General features: G+C 37.1%; 1 protein-coding gene across 1 annotated transcript in view; it reads left to right on the top strand.

Moving 5' to 3' along the window:
- The window catches only part of LOC150110306 (glyoxylate reductase/hydroxypyruvate reductase-like), a 207,802-nt gene that overhangs the window by 172,985 nt on the left and 17,659 nt on the right, over window positions 1–17,158 (top strand). The window contains exon 8 of the mRNA XM_090392751.1: window positions 7,416–7,546. Coding sequence (XP_090248877.1) covers window positions 7,416–7,546 — 131 coding nt within the window. The remainder of the gene's footprint in view (window positions 1–7,415; window positions 7,547–17,158) is intronic.

Genomic DNA, 17,158 nt, shown 5'->3' with positions numbered 1-17,158 from the left:
TTGATATTTATTTTCTGTTTTCTATTAAAGTCCTCCCATTACTTTTGTTTATCTAGTTTTACACAGTGTTTAGCTTTCTTACATTTGTCTCTGTATTCTCTAAGAGCACAAGCTGACTTTTCGTCAGGATCTTTTGATATGTTTTCTTCTTTTCCTTCACTGCCTCTCAAACTTTCTTATGTCCACCATGGAGTTCTGATTTTTCTATCCTTGCAGACAACTTCACCACATGCCTCTCTAGTTGAATCAATCAGGGCTTTCTTCAAGGCTTGCCACTGTTATGTCTTATTATGTTCGTCCTTTTTCTTATTTTTGTTTATTTTCTACTGTTTCTATTATCTATCACTTTAGGATATCAGCTATTCCGTTGCCGACAAATTTATAATTGTTTAGAACGACTGCGCCAGCCGACAACTGAATTCTGATACACAATTAGACAACTCTGAAATACTAAAGGGATTAAGTGATTTGCAGTTGTGGTCCCCCCTTTTCTTATGGCAATGGATTCCCCTTTTACTTATACAGGTCTGAAGTTTATAAGTGGTAATTCAAATCTCAGAAACGACAGACTCATGAGCTTTGGGTTAAAGCAATACATTTATTTTAAACACTTGCATATATACATTTTATGTAGTAAATACAATATTAAAGAGTCTGAACTCCCCCCCCCACCCCTCTTAAGTTAAGATATCCAAAATTTCTAAATCTAAATTTAATCTAACAGTTCCACACTCTCTTTTGTGTTACTATGTTCAGACTCGGTTAATTCACACAGAGTTACTCACTTTCCACATATAAAACAACACATGCACATAGTTATATACAATCCTTGTGTAGAGCATATCAGACATGTTCCGTCTTGTAAATTTGACATGGGATATTATTCTTATTTATGCTCCTGCTTTATCCTCCCCCAGCATAGCTAATTTCTAACATAATATCATAAGGATTTCTTCCAAACAAACAGTCCAAAGGCTTGGTTCCCTTTGCAGCATAAGCTTAGAGAGGCACTAGCTCATTTGACATAGACAGATTAGTCCAAAACCAGTCCTTTAGGCATCACATGAAAGTTAAATGTGTGGAGCTTCTTAATTCCCTGGTTCCTATTTCTTCCTTGATTACTATTCAAAATGAGTAAGAAAACTCGTACCTTACCATTCTTGTCTTTCACGGAGTTGCCGAGGATTCCTTGATTACACTTCCACGTTTTCTCACCACGTATTCTCACGGCATCAGCGACTTACTCCTATCATCTTCGAAAGGTTCGCCTTTCGCTGACTACACATTGGCATAACTAACCAACGGCTCTTTGCTGGAATTCCGACCTCATTTTTTCGAAGACTATACTCGGCATGGCACGTACAGCAACCAGTAGATTGTGCTGGGTACCAGTGGTAAGCTTCCGCAGCTATCCAGGACTTGGATCAGGAATGCAGGAACAGAAAACACGAGACGAGAACAATTGAATCTCCCACTGGACCTTATATTGTAGAATGCGAGCACCCTCTCTTGATTACTACATCATGCTCATAGTGGCAGCCAATTGGTCACCGTAGCTCCGAACTGTTTTCGACATGGCTCTAATACATATATCATCTAGTAATAACATTTTAGTACTGATACATACTTTTCCCTTGTTAATTTTTACACAGACATTATCAATTTTTGTTATGGACTTCTCAAAATCACTTAATATCTACAATCTCAGAATGTTAGACATACTTCTGAGTGGGCTTATGTACATTATCTTTTTAGCTCTTCTTCTGGAGGCATAAGTATGTCCTTATCCTTAGATCTAAATGTTGCAGTATGTTGGGTCGGAAACAGGATGACTCACGAATTGTGAATCAGTACTTTTTCCAACACAAATATCCAAGGTTTGATTCCTGTTCTCAAACTCTTTCATTTTTTCTTCAATAATATGTTATTATTTATTATTATTATTATTATTTGACACCTCCAGGGATTCCAAAGACTCATCGAGGGAGAGTGTGCCAACAGCATCGAACAACTGTGACCCCCCTTCCAACTACTAACCGCGCTCAAACATACTTAACTGAGCCATTAGTAGCAGAGGCTCTACCATTCGACCAACGGTTGCCGGCACTGAGAGCTGCTCAACTTTTATTCACTTTAAAATTTTCTTACATGTTATTCTTTTCAATATGAAATTCAATTTTATCCTGATCAAGACTGAATAGTGATCACTTCCAATTTCAAATCCTCTGTACACTCTGGTGTCCTGCACCAGGGAGAAAACATCACTAGCAACAATAACATAGTCACTGAGACTTTTCTTATTCCTTGCCTCTTCTCTCCATGTGAATTTGTGCACATTTTTATGTTGGAACATGGAGTTAGTATTAACCAGTCCATGTCCTGAGCAGAAATCCAACAGATATTTGCCATTATTATTAGCTTTGCTCTTTTCTCCAAATTTTCCCAAAATATTTTTGTATGTCTCACAATCATTTCCTACTCTGCTATTCAGTTCCCCAACAAGGACCAACTTTTGCTTTTTCTAAAGCCTCAAAAAATTCCTCCACTTCTACCTTTAGTAGAACCTTCTGTGGGACCATAGGCACAAATAATTGTCCAGTTCCCCATTCTCATATTTGCCCACATTACTCTACTTGAGACTGACTGCCATTGAATATTAGCCGCGTATTTTGTGTTGAATACTATGGCTACTCCTTCCTTTCCTTGATTGTCATTGCCTGAATATAACATTTTGTATTTATTGCTCAGAAAGATCTCATCAGTTTTTGTCTTTTTTGTTTCAGTCACCCCTATAATGTCAATCTGGTACTTATCTTATTCCTCAGCTAGCTCCATTTCTTTGCCATTGAGGCTTCTTATGTTGATAGTACCGATCTTTAACTCTGGTGATGTTGAGTTGGGTTGTGTTTTCAGATTTGTTCCAGTAGCTGACTTTTCGCTGTTCACCCTGGTTCCCTGGCGAAAACAACGGGGGCTTGTTTAACCGGGCGACGCCCCAGCCGGCATGAAATTTTGTTACAAAATTTTTGGACAAAATTACACGCGATAAAATTACGCAGCCAAAATTACACAAGGATGAAATTACATATAGATAAAAATACACTAAGAAAAAATTACACAAGGATGAAATTACATATAGATAAAAATACACTAAGAAAAAATTACACAAATGTTCCATTAATTTTGTAATACTTTATATGGCCTACCTGTTGACTTTAATTCGATTAAAATATTATTGGTATTTTGTTGTCAAATTAAACACATAAACTTTCTTAATATTGCAAAAATTACTTTTATTTTAAAAAATAATAAAAAACAAACACTAAGTCATAAGCTTTACAACGTAAAAATTCCAGTCGTCTATTAGAATCATAATTTTGTACAATATTTGAAATACGTTGTTTTAACAAAATGTACCTACGACATCCTGGGTTTCGTTGACCAGTTAAATGCTGCAAATAGTTTGTAATGATAATTCTTTAACAATGTTATCCAAAAATTTCCAAACAGTTAAATGGGAACACTGAAAGAGAGACTGAAGTCCATAGTGCCATCCTTCGATACAATTTGTAGTTCTAGCTATACAGTTGGCTGCAGAGTGTCTACGGTTCCAAGTAGAAATATTGAATAGAGGTTGTTTATAAGTGCCATTCCTGAGCTGTTGACCTCAAATATATGTACTTTCGAAGTAAAGGAGAACTTGCTCGATTTGTTCATTATATTCGTCTAAATTAGAGAACAGATCAGCAACTTCTAAAAATGTTTCTAACACTTCTTCTTCTGGTAAAAATGCAAGTGATTGTAACATTTTAATGTGTACTGCAAATGACTTATTGGATTCATATAGAGATTTTAGTCCACATTTATTTACTTTGCGTATAATAGATTGTGATAAGTGGAAAAAGCAGTCACCAATTTCGATGTTTTCAAACATGGCACGGAAAGCATTCATTGCTGCTGTTTCAAAATCGGTCAAAATTTTCGTGGTCGACATTCAGCATGTTCAGCATCTTCACGTATATTTCTTCCTTTTTCCCTGGTAGAAGAGCCAGTAGACAAGGAAAAGCGACGCCTGAATCATATTGGACATGGATACTGTATAACTGATAATATATTTCTGGAACCACTTTAAATGTACATCTGCTAGCCAAAAATCATTAACTACAAGTTGATCTAGAAGAGTCTTGTGACCAATTAGTATTATACATTCTGGATCTTCTGCCCTGGAATCATGAATAATCCATTTAGAGTATTTCTCTGGTATTTCAAAGTTTTTGTTATCTGGATTTGATGAAACATTTTTTATTGTTTTAGCTTTGGATCTATTTAATCGCCTCGTCATGGAGCTCTTCTTCGGTAGGCACAATGGATTCGACATTTTTCTTTTCATTTGATTTGCAAGTTGATGACTTCAGATTCAAAAGTCCTATTAACATGACAGTGTTCTGAAGACTTGCGGGTATGCAGCAGCGATCGACAATGTAAAGTTCTAGACTTTGCACAATGCCAATGAATAGTTCCGATAGCAGTTTCACGGTGACGAACAAACTCGAATCCTTTGTAAATTATAATTTGACCACCTTTATTACTAACACCACCCAAAATCAGCCATGGGTAAATTAAATTAAAAGTTAATTTATTACAAAATCACTTAAGGAATTGAACAACATAGATAAGAATATAAATTAAATTACACTTTAATAAATATTTCCGATATTTCGGCAACGTCACGTTGCCATTTTCAAAAGGAACTTACAAAAAAGGCACGTGCACATAGGCAATACAACACAGTAACTGAGAATGAAGAGATGAAGCTATTGTTCTCCTAAAAGTCCTGATGATGCCCTCTAGCAGGCTAAGTAGGTGTTCTTGGCCGTTGGGCTGAAGGTCTGCTGATGTAAGCCTCCCAAATTTGGGGCAGTCACATACAACCAAATTTGTTGAGGTTCGAAGAGTTTCTTAGGGCTGAGGCTGATTCCATAAATAGTCTTTTGAATTTGTATTTGCTACAGTGTATTACTGTAGCTTTCTTCCATCGTATTCTTTTGCGTGTATCCAGAGCATGGTCTGCAAGACCACAATGGCTGTACTTGTGAAAACGGATGTAGTCCTTGTGTTCAGAAATTCTGATATTTGCTGTCCTGCCTGTTTGGCCAAAGTAAGATAGTTTACAACTGCAAGGGACCTGGTATACACGAGATAGGTCTAGTGGAAGTGGTTGGTCTTTGCTGGAGCGGATAAGGGATACCAATTTTCTGTAAGGCCTATAACAGGAGGTCAGGTCATGTTTTCTTTAAGATTTTGGTAATTTTTTCCAAGGTGCCTCAGATGTAGGGAATGGTGATGTATTTAGAGTAATCCTTGTTGCAGGGGGGGGGGGGTTCTACTACGGAGCAGCGATCGACATGGATACTGTATAACTGATAATATATTTCTGGAATCACTTTAAATGTACCATCTGCTAGCCAAAAATCGTTAACTATAAGTTGATCTAGAAGAGTCTTGTGACCAATTAGTATTATACATTCTGGATCTTTTGCCCTGGAATCATGAATAATCCATTTAGAGTATTTCTCTTGTATTTCAAAGTTTTTGTTATCTGGATTTGACGGAACGTTTCCGATTGTTTTTGCTACGGTGTAATAAGGAATTTGGTCAAGAACACCTTACATAATACATCCTCTGCCCCACAAAAACCAACCATATGGCTTCACTACGTTGATGATGTGTTCGCTATTTGGCCACATGGCTCTGAAACACTCCTCTCCTTAACACACTTAAACAACCAACACCCTAGAATCAAGTTCACCCTGGAAAAAGAGGAAAACAACAGCCTCCCTTTTCTAGACACACTAGTCACCCGCCAGCCTGATGGACCCTTGGTTTTCTCAGTTTATAGAAAATCCACCCATATACAGGTAGATACATTCACCAACAATCTCCCCCCCCCCCCTCACAACAATATGGAGTGGTGAAAACACTATGCAACAGGGCTAAACTAATCTGTTCTAACGACATGGCCCTAAACACTGAACTAAATCACATCTTCCATACTTTCTCAGCCAATGGCCTATCCCCCCAAAAAATCCAAAAAATATTAAAACCTACAAACCACAGCCCCCTCTGCAACAAGGATTACTCTAAATCCATCACCATTCCCTACATCCGAGGCACCTCGGAAAAAATTATCAAAATCTTAAAAAAAACATGACCTGACCTCCTGTTATAGGCCTTACAGAAAATTGGCATCCCTTATCCGCTCCAGCAAAGACCAACCACTTCCACTAGACCTATCTCGTGTATACCAGGTCCCTTGCAGTTGTAAACTATCTTACTTTGGCCAAACAGGCAGGACAGCAAATATCAGAATTTCTGAACACAAGGACTACATCCGTTTTCAAAAGTACAGCCATTCTGGTCTTGCAGACCATGCTCTGGATACACGCCACAGAATACGGTGGAAGAAAGCTACAGTAATGCACTGTAGCAAATACAAATTCGAAAGACTATTTATGGAATCAGCCTCAGCCCTAAGAAACTCTCCAAACCTCAACAAATTTGGTTGTATGTGACTGCCCCAAATTTGGGAGGCTTACATCAGCAGACCTTCAACCCAACGGCCAAGAACATCTACTTAGCCCGCTAGAGGGCATCATCATTACTTTTAGGAGAACAATAGCTTCATTCTCAGTTACTGTGTTGTATTGCCTATGTGCATGTGCCTTTTTTGTAAGTTCCTTTTGAAAATGGCAACGTGACGTTGCCGAAATATCAGAAATATTTATTAAAGTGTAATTTAATTTATATTCTTATCTACGTTGTTCAATTCCTTAAGTGATTTAGCAATGCATAACCAATGTATAAGCCCGTCTATGAGAATCAAAAGTTAATTTTAAAAAATTAATTACGAAATTTATTAACTCGCAAGTTATACACTAGCTGTATTACGAGTCACTAAACTAGAACTGAAGAATGTAAGACAAAAATTTACTTATATACCTTCACCCAAACAATTCTTAGAAATTCTTGAGCAGTTCATGGTGATTAACAGTTGTTGATTAGTGATTTACCCCTTGCTGGTTATAAATTTTGTACAATTTTTGGTAAATTTTATTTTGTGTAATTTCTCTTGTTTATTTTTTCCTTTTAATTTTTTTTGTAATTTCGAAATTATGAAATAAAATTACATTTAATTTCTTATGTGTAATTTTTTCTTTTTTGAAATTAAGTAATTATGAAATAATTTTTTTGTTTAATTTCTTATATGTGTAATTTCATCCTCGTGTAATTTTGTCTGTGTAATTTTATCATGTGTAATTTTGTCCCATGTAATTTTATCATGTAACCGATTATAATATATATATATATATATATATATTTTTTTTTTTTTTTTTTTTTTTTATTGCTTCTTCTAGAGGAGGTGTTGTTCATCAGGATGATTTGTATGATGCTCTGAAAAGTAATAAGATTCGTGGTGCAGCATTAGATGTCACAGTTCCTGAACCACTACCTAAAGACCATAAACTCCTAACTTTGCCAAACATTAGTACGTATAAGAAAACACTTCAAACTATGTGCGATTTGGAAATTTAAATTTTTTTCTTATCTTGTTTTTGTTAGTTTTAATATTTGTGTTTATTAAGTTGCAACTTAATAAAACAATGATAGTATAATTATTAAGCTTAAAATCAATATTACCTAAATATTTTGAGTTCTTCATCCCACAAAATAGGCATACCAGCCATGTTCATTTAACTAATAACATACTCATTTAACTAAGAGCATGCTCATTTAACATCATGACTGTACCCTGGCTATGAAGGTAGTACAGACATAATGTATTAATCTCATAACTTTAGTTTCTTCAGCCATGATTTCATTCAAATCAGATCACACCCAAAGATTGCAGTTGTAATAATAATTTTTTTGCCAGGACAAAAAAGTTTAAATTTTTTGATGATTGTATTACAGAAAACTAAAATGAGCTTTATCATTTTTTCTTCATCAGATTCCCATTTAATAGTACACTCAGTTTAGATTTACTGTTGTTATTTTTCTTTGATAAATTCACTAGTTTCAAATAGAAGTTGGTTCATTGAGGCTGGAGCTGAACAGTACATGGATGTTCACCAGCTGCTGTTTGTGTTTGTACTTGTACATGATTAAACAGAAGTGAAGGAATAGTGGCAGCCCAGTAGAGCAGCATCCATGAAAATAAATAAAAAAAGATGTAATACAGAAACAGAACATCTGTGGGTGATTGGAGAGAACAGTATTCTAAGATTAAGCAGATTTAAGATTTCTAAAGTGTTTGGAACACAAAAGAATACCAGGCTTTTTTGCTGTCTAAGGAGGCTATGGTCATGATGTGTTTATGCCAGGAGAGTCTAGAAGTGAAAGGCAGCCAAGAAGAGGAAACTGATACTATTTGGTGAGTGGAGTGGTGTCAGAATTGAGGGAGAGCAAAAGCATGATATTTCTTCTTCTGGAAAATAAAACAGGATTGCTTTTTGGCAGAATTAAAACTTACTAAGTTATCTTCACCTCACTTGAGAATGGCTAGATCAGTGTTTAAGGCATTTGCTTTAGAATATTTTGATCAAAAGCTGGATTCATCTGAGCACTACATGGTTTTATGAGTGATGAAGAGGAATCAAATGTACTGTCTTTATCAAAGCTATAAATAGGATTGGATGCTAGTAAGAGATAATTGATGTATAGGAGAAAAAGTGTAGATAAAAGCAAAGAGCCATGGGGTGCTCTGGCATAGATGGAAAATTAGATGAGGGAACTATCTCATGACATGCACTGAATTAACAGCGAGGAAGCTGGCTATACACTCACAAAGTGTAGGAGGGGAGGCCCTAAGATGGCAGTTTGGAAAGAAGACTATGATGCTGCACTCGGGATTTAATCTTGGAGGGGGCAGAGCACTCAAGATTTAATCTTGGGAGGGGGGGGGAATCGAGTTGAGCAGACGATTTGAGAATACACACTACGCATTGCATACACGCTATGACTGAGCATCTGCAGTGATCTCCAATACTTGATCACATACCTTGAAATTATCAAGAGCCACCACACGATTCTCTGAATTTTTCTGTGGTCTATGTCCAAAGGAGTAAGGTTAGTGAGGATGTCTGCTGTAGAACAAGAATAGTGGAATCCATATTGGTGATTACTAATTAAGTGCTTTGTCTCTAGGTGATGAAGAATCTGGTTGTTGACCTTCGCCTTCCCTTTTGAGAGTATTGAATGGGGTTAATGGGACAATCGTCTGATGGCTGGCTTTCACCTTTCTTTTTAGAAACAGGCCAGATAAAGCTTGCTTACATGTTGTTGAGTACAGTGCCGCACTCGGGATTTAATCTTGGAGGGGGAAGAGCACTCAAGATTTAATCTTGGGAGGGGGGGGGGAATCGAGTTGAGTAGACGATTTGAGAATACACACTACGCATTGCATACAAGCTATGACTGAGCATCTGCAGTGATCTCCAATACATGACACCCATGATCTCCTCTGGCCCACCTCAGACAAACGAAGTAGCACTCGAGCACTACTTCGTTCGCTTTGCGTTCACAGTGGCCAGGATTCCCAAGTGCTATAGGGTATTCTCACCTTATGTGATCGCTAATTCATAAGTAGCATAAAGAAATAGAAGACACAACATAAATTAAAAAATAATAATAATTTTAATTAGGAAAAGATTTTTGGAAATTTTTCTAGTGTTTTTTTTTTCTTTTTTTTTTTTTGGGGGGGGGGCAGGGCTCCTTGATCCCCTCCCTGGGTGCGCTAATAGTTGAGTAGATTCCAAATTAATAGATCACCTTGTAAAGGTGATACAGGATGGATGTTAATTCAGGAGTACAAGTTTTTAGTGCAACTGGAGAGATACCATCTAAGCCAGAGGACTTATTACTATCAAATCTATTATTTTTCTGATGATCTTTTGTAAAAAGATCAGTGGAGGCATCATCTAGGTGATTTGTAAAATAGTAGGTGAAGATTTTCCTTGGTTGTCTAAATAAGAATTGGAGAACATTGATGTCAATATACCCTGCCTTATCTTTAGGAGAAGTTGCCATTGTTCCAACAGGATGAGAGGGAAGTGGTGGAAACAGAGGCCAAAAGTTTTGCCCAATAATCTTAGCAAGGGGACAATACATCTTGCTGTCATTTAAGCATAAGCAAGTTTAGTGTATTTGGTCCTTTACAAAATCTGATTTAGATTAGCTGTTGATTTTTTTTTCAGTTGTTACAAGCTGTAGCATAAGCTAAGTAAGAGGTTGTAGTTTTTACCTTGAACTGCTTTGACATATTTCTTAAAAAGGATTGGAAAAGAGTTAGGGATTTTGATTGAATTGGGTATAAAGTAAGAATCATCCCAGCAAGAATAATTTGTTATTTGATCAGATCAAGTATTTAGATCAGGAGAGTAAAAACATAGTTTCTACTCTCCTGCACCTCTAGTGCCATAGGAAACAAGGCTGAGATAGCCTTGGAGAAGGATGATCTGTGGAAAAGAAACTTGGACAAGATTATGTTCAGATTTACAAAGTAAAGAGCTAATATATATCACCAGTGATATATTATCACTGGTGATAATATATATTTGGAGAGACATCTGGTAAGAAAAGGTCCAGCATCTTGGACAACTGAAGATTATCTGGGCTTCTGGTAGGTAGATTAATAGTTTGCATTAGATCACTGACAGCAAACAATCAGCTTCTCTTCCAGCTTGGTCTGTGAAGTTAGAGAAGAAAAGAAGAATTGTGGACATCTCTAAGGAAGATTCTCACTTTTGGGACTACATGTGATCAACTTTCAAAGATAATAATAATTTTTTTAAAAAAAGTCTGTATAATCATCAGAATTAAGAGTGCAGTAAAGGTAGCATAAATGAAGGCAACAAAATGAGGCAAATAAATCTTGTGCCAGAGCTGATTGTATAGTAGATTCCAGGTCTTATAGTCATTAGTATGTCACACCTGACAAAAAGCACCTATTCCATCTTTCTTATGAAAAATGGTATCCCTAATGTATGGAAAGTTTTTAGGTGAGCTGTATTTGTAGAAGGTGCCAGTTGAGGTTCAGTGGTGAATTATAGATCAGTTTTGGTCACCTGTAAGCTGTGGTGATACACATTGTTGATGTTGGTATTAACCCCAGATAGTATACATGAGTTTTTTTTCCCATGGAGTTTTATGTTGGATTTTGGGGAGGTGAGTATATTTCTTTGTGTTTTTGCAATTTTTTTTGTTATATTTTTGATATTTTTTTAAAATTTGGTTGTGGGAGGTTTTTTTTAATTACATCAACACTATAATTTTTATGTTATCATTCATGTTAGAATATTAGGAAAATTTATAGAGTAAGAACTTGCAGTAGAAGTAAAGGATTTGTGGACATGACTCCCACATGGAGAGTGCCCAGATCCCAGTCTGAGCATAGCTTTGACAGTGCCTCCTGCAAGCTGCTATTCTCATACTCCTAGGCACCACCTGGCAGAGTAAGCAGCAGCAGGATTATTTGCCAGCTGAACAGAAAGCCACCCGAAATGCTGCTACTAACGGGTTTTTAATAATTCACGTAACATCATTTTGATGCCATATGGTCACTCCCATACCTTATTGGGTTTTGGGAGCGAAGCCTTCTGCTAGAAGTGGTAGGGTTGCAGATACCCTTTCCACAAAGAGTTAGTAGGATAATTGCAAACATCCATGCCCCTGGTGGGATTCGAACCTGCATCCTCTTGGCTACAGAGTGGATATGCCAACCAAGCCAGCATGTACTAATCTGGTGACCAGACTGCAGAAATCGCTTTACTGCTGTACTATCATGTAAAGGAGGTACTGGCTTTCCAGTTCAATAATTACAGTGAAGAGTATAATAAATTTAGTTTAATCCTTTATCCAAGTGTAAGCAAACAAAGTTTGTGCCTGAAGTATCTCCCATAATGCAAAGCACATCTCCTTGTGGTCATGTATTAAGGGAAGGGCCACTACCCAGACTGGTTTTGACCTTTATTGAGGTCTCGTCAGTGGGAGCCAAACCAGAGGTGGTGGAAGCAATGGAGAAGTCATCTTTACCTATACGAGTTGCCAAAAGGTATCTCACCTTATTATTAAATTACTAGGGTGCAATTCTAGCTCGCCTCCTCGTGGTGCACCTTGGGTCATGCTAAAGAGCTAGTGCGACTGGCAGCCAGACCATTGTGCAATCTCCTGACCATACTTACACATGGAAACTCAAAACTTTCACAACAGTTCTTCTTCGAACCAGCTGATAAAGAATATTGGACATAATATCCGTATCTTCCAGTTAAATGTTGAGAGTATTAGCGCATCAAAATGTCAATGTCTTTCTAAACTTCTACGAGAAAAAATATGTCGATCTACTTCTCATTCAAGAATCACATATCGAAACTGAAGATCAAGTTAAATCTAGAGCAATAATCCCTGGATACGACATTCTCGGGATTACTTACAGTCATAGCTATGGCAACATAACATATGTCCGAAATGGTATTGAGAATGCTGTGCTGATATCTTCTTTGACTGATGACGAAATCTGTAAGATCACTGTTAAAATAGCGGACATTACGATTGTGAATGTATATAAACCACCTGCAACTGTTTGGCCAAATAATGTTCTACAGACACACTCCCACCCAACGGCGTACTCTGGGGGACTTTAACAGTCATCATACTTCTTAGAAATATGATCGGAATGATCAAATCGGGGAAATATTAGCTGAATGGGCAGATCAACACCATCTTCACTTGGTTTTTGATGCTAAGGAAAAAGGCACCTTTAAATCAAGAGCCTAGAATAAAGAATATAACCCAGATTTGACATTCGTCTTCACTGATAGTAAAAATCAGCCTCTACAGACTTTCAGACATATTCTTCAGGTTTTTCCAAATAGCCAGCACCATCCCATCTTTATGGAATTAGGAGCCCAAATTCCAGTGATAACATCATTTCCTAGTCCAAGATGGAATTTCCAAAAAGCCGACTGGGAAAACTTCACTGCGAATCTAGACGCACGCCTTAGAAGAATTCCCCCAACTTACAAAAACTATACATGGTTCACTGGAGTAGTTATAGCGGTGGCAAAAATACACATTCCTTGAGGCCACCGAAAAGAATACGTGCCTGGATGAACCAATGAAAGCGAATCCCTGTATCGGGAATTCCTTGAAAGTAAGGATCCTGAGATAGGAGAAGAACTACTCCATAGTCTCAACGCTGCTCGTAGGGAAAAGTGGATTCAGATAACTGAAAACATAGATTTCAAACACTCTAGTAGAAAAGTCTGGTTGCTACTTAAAAAGCTTGGTTCAAGCCCCTCTGTACCAAAGAAATCTCCTTTTGTCGATCTGAATCAGATAGCTGCTCATATTGTTTTGCTTTATAGAGCTCCATAGATAAAGAACATACTAAAGAGGTAAAATGCAAACTAAAGGCTATGAAGTCTGTAACTGAAAAGAATCAACAATTCTCTTTGCCTTTTTCCCATGAGGAAATATCCTCGGCGCTTTAAAATATCAAAATGGGGAAGGCTCCTGGATTTGACAATGTTCATAATGAATTCCTGACGCGCTGTGGATCTTATGTAAGATCGTTTCTGGCTAAGTTCTTTAATGATATACTTGAAAGTGGCTGCATTCCTAAAGAATTTAAAAGGACAAAAATCATTGCTGTGTTAAAACCAGGTAAGCCAGCAGACAGAACTGAAAGCTATCGCCCCATAGCCCTTTTAAGTGCAACCTACAAGTTGTTGGAGAGACTAATATTGAACAGGATCAGTGATAAAAGTTTTTTAACGTGTTCCAGTAGAACAAGCAGGGTTCAGAAGAGATCGCAGCTGCACAGATCAAGTTCATAGCTTAACAACGTACATTGAAGCAGGATTTCAAAGATGCCTGAAGACTACTGCAGTCTTTATTGACTTAACAGCAGCTTATGATACTGTTTGAAGGGAGGGACTCATATATAAATTTCTTAAGGTAAAATATTAGGTCATCCCATGTAAAAAATAATGTAAAATATAAACAACTTACTGTGCGATCGATATTTCAGGGAAGTCACTGGAGGAAGCATCAGTAAACAGAGAGTGCTTAAAAATGGATTACCTCAGGGCTCAGTGCTCGCCCCACTGCTTGTTAGCCTTTACATCGCAGATATTCCTGAAACAGCCAGCAGGAAGTTTGCTTATGCAGATGATCTAGCTTTGGCGATCAGCGACAAGGCTATCAAAAGAACTGAAGAAATATTGACAAATGATCTGTTGGCTTTATGGCAGTTCTATAAAAAATGGAGATTAACACCAAATTCTGGTAAAACCGAATGTTCTTGCTTTCACCTGAACAATAGTCTTGTAAATCAAAAACCAGAGATATATGCTGATGGAACATTAATTCCGTTTAATCCTACACCTAAATATCTGGGAATAACTCTTGATAGAACTCTGACATATAAACAGCATATGATTAATATCGCTGCTAAAGTTTGCACTAGAAATAACATAGTTCAGAAGCTTTGTGGTACTATATGGGGGCTCAAGTGCCACAACTCTGCGGTGCACTGCAATGGGTCTAGTTTACAGTGCAGCAGAGTATGGTGCTCCTGTCTGGCTCAATAGTTACCATGTCAATAAACTAAATATTCAACTCTACTCTGCGTTTAATAACAGGTTGCATTATGAGTACACCCTTACAATGGCTCCCCACTTTGAGCCATATTGCTCCTCTGGAACTGCGACGACAGGAAGCCTTGCTTCGTGAATATAAAAGAATTTTAAATAACCAAAATCTCCCAATACACGAATTTATTCCAGATGCTTTATCCAATAGACTAAAATCCAGAAGACCTGTCATAAAAACCGCCCGTAATCTTCTTAGCCAGAATGACAGTATGGTGAGTAGGTGGGATGTACTGTGGTCCCAAGCAGTATCACCTGAAGTTCGCAATCACATAAACATCTTCCAAAAACCATCTGGATTTGACCTGTTCAGGAATATATGGACGATGGCTAACAGGATTCGTACAGGCCATGGTGTATGTGGTGACTTACTTTCAAAGTGGGGTAAGATACCAAATCCTCACAGCATATCCAGGTGACTTTAAGGATATCTTTGGCCTATCCCCAGAGGCAATTAACTGGATCAAAAACCTAAATGTTAAAATAAGACTAATCTTCTGTCTGATGCTTGTCATAAATTTCATATTTGTATTTGCCTGAATGTAGACTTTTTTTTTTTTTAAATCATATATGTGTATCTTATCTATACTCATGTGTATTATATCTTATTGTCTTTCAACTATGTGTACAAGCCATACGATAAATAAATAAATTAAATTACTCTGGATTTAGAGAAAGAAGATCCTTCAGGCATAAACTTTGTTTACTTACACTTGGATAAAGGATTAAACTAAATTTATTATAGTCTAACCAACTGGAAAAAAAACTTCCAACATCTTTCTCTAAATCCAGAGTAATATAATAATAAGATGAGACACCTTTTCGCAACTCGTATAGGTAAACATGACGTCTCCATTGCTTCCACCTTGGTATCATCACCTCTGGGTCTGGCTCCCACTGATGAGACCTCAATAAAGGTCAAAACCAGCCTGGGTAGTGGCCCTTCCCTTAATGCATATCATTATACATGTCCGCAAGGAGATGTGCTTTTCATTATGTTGAGAAATTTAGAGAAAGAAGTACTTCAGGTGCAAACTTTGTTTGCTTACACTTGGATAAAGGATTAAACTAAATATTTATTTTAGTCTAACCAAAAAAAAAAAAAAAAAAAAAGATGTAAAAAAAAACTTTCAACATCTTTCTCTAAATCAAGAGTAATTTAATAAGGTGAGACACTGATGAGACCTCAATAAAAGTTGAAACCGGTCTGGGTAGTTGCCCTTCCCTTAATGCATAGCATTATACATATCCGCAAGGAGATGTGCTTTGCATTATGTTGAGAAATTTAGAGAAAGAAGATACTTCAGGTGCAAACTTGTTTGCTTACACTTGGATAAAGGATTAAACTAAATTTATTATAGTCTAACCAAGTGGGAAAAAACTTCCAACATCTTTCTCTAAATCCAGAGAGTAATTTAATAATAAAGTGAGACACCTTTTGGTGACTTGTATAGGTAAAGATGACTTCTCCATTGCTTCCACCTTGGTATCACTACCTCTGGGTCTGGCTCCAACTGACGAGACCTCAATAAAGGTCGAAACCAGTCTGGGTAGTGACCCTTCCCTTAATGCATAGCATTACACATGTCCGCAAGGAGATGTGTTTTGCATTATGGGAGATACTAAGACAAGGAGTGATAAGAACTTTATCCACCTTTACCACAAGTTGCCTCAGTCCTGAAGATACTTCAGGCTCATGCTTTGTTTGCTTACACTTGGATAAAGGATTAAACTAAATTTATTATAGTCTAACCAAGTGGGAAAAAAAACTTCCTACAGTGAAGAGCCTATCCAGCAAGGCCACTTCCTGCATGCAAAAAGAAATAGACAGGACAAATCGAAGATCCTACTCTAGAGGTCAAACATTATTATTATTATTATTATTATTGCCCTAAGAACCCATGGAATCAAAGACTCATCTAGCAGACTCATCAACATGCCAGTAGCCACTTCACATTTTCAATAAGTAGGATAATGATGTTTCACTGGGAGATAAGTCATTTATCACCTAGATGTCTAGTAGGTATTCCGTCCAACTAGGGAAGGTATGCTTTTAAGGCAGCAATACTTGCCATGTTGGCACCCTGTTTGTAAAAATTAGGTTGACCACAGGAAAATGGGATTGACCTGGCTGGGAGAGGTTATGTATTGCTTGTCACCAGCCCATTAATGTACCTAAGTGAACTCGGTATTAATAAGACAGGAAGAATTTCATGACACATCACTTTATATTAAGTTACATTGATATACTTGTTTAACATGAGCTTTGAAATAGGGACCAGAATATTCGGAGGAAGTGTTTCATTTTTTGGCTACATCATATGAAATACATTTTCAGTTCTGTAATATCATTGCAGCACTCATCTATCCTCCTGCTGATGTAATGCCAATGGGTAAATGTACAAATTGGAGCATACCACATATTTTTTTAACATTCAACAGATTTTTCT

This window comes from Typopeltis vanoorti, chromosome 1, assembly GCF_054136105.1.
Source record: "Typopeltis vanoorti isolate ZY-2024b chromosome 1, IOZ_Tvanoo_1.0, whole genome shotgun sequence".
NCBI classification, from domain to species: Eukaryota; Metazoa; Arthropoda; class Arachnida; order Uropygi; family Thelyphonidae; genus Typopeltis; species Typopeltis vanoorti.
This window is presented reverse-complemented; position numbering and strand designations above follow the sequence as displayed.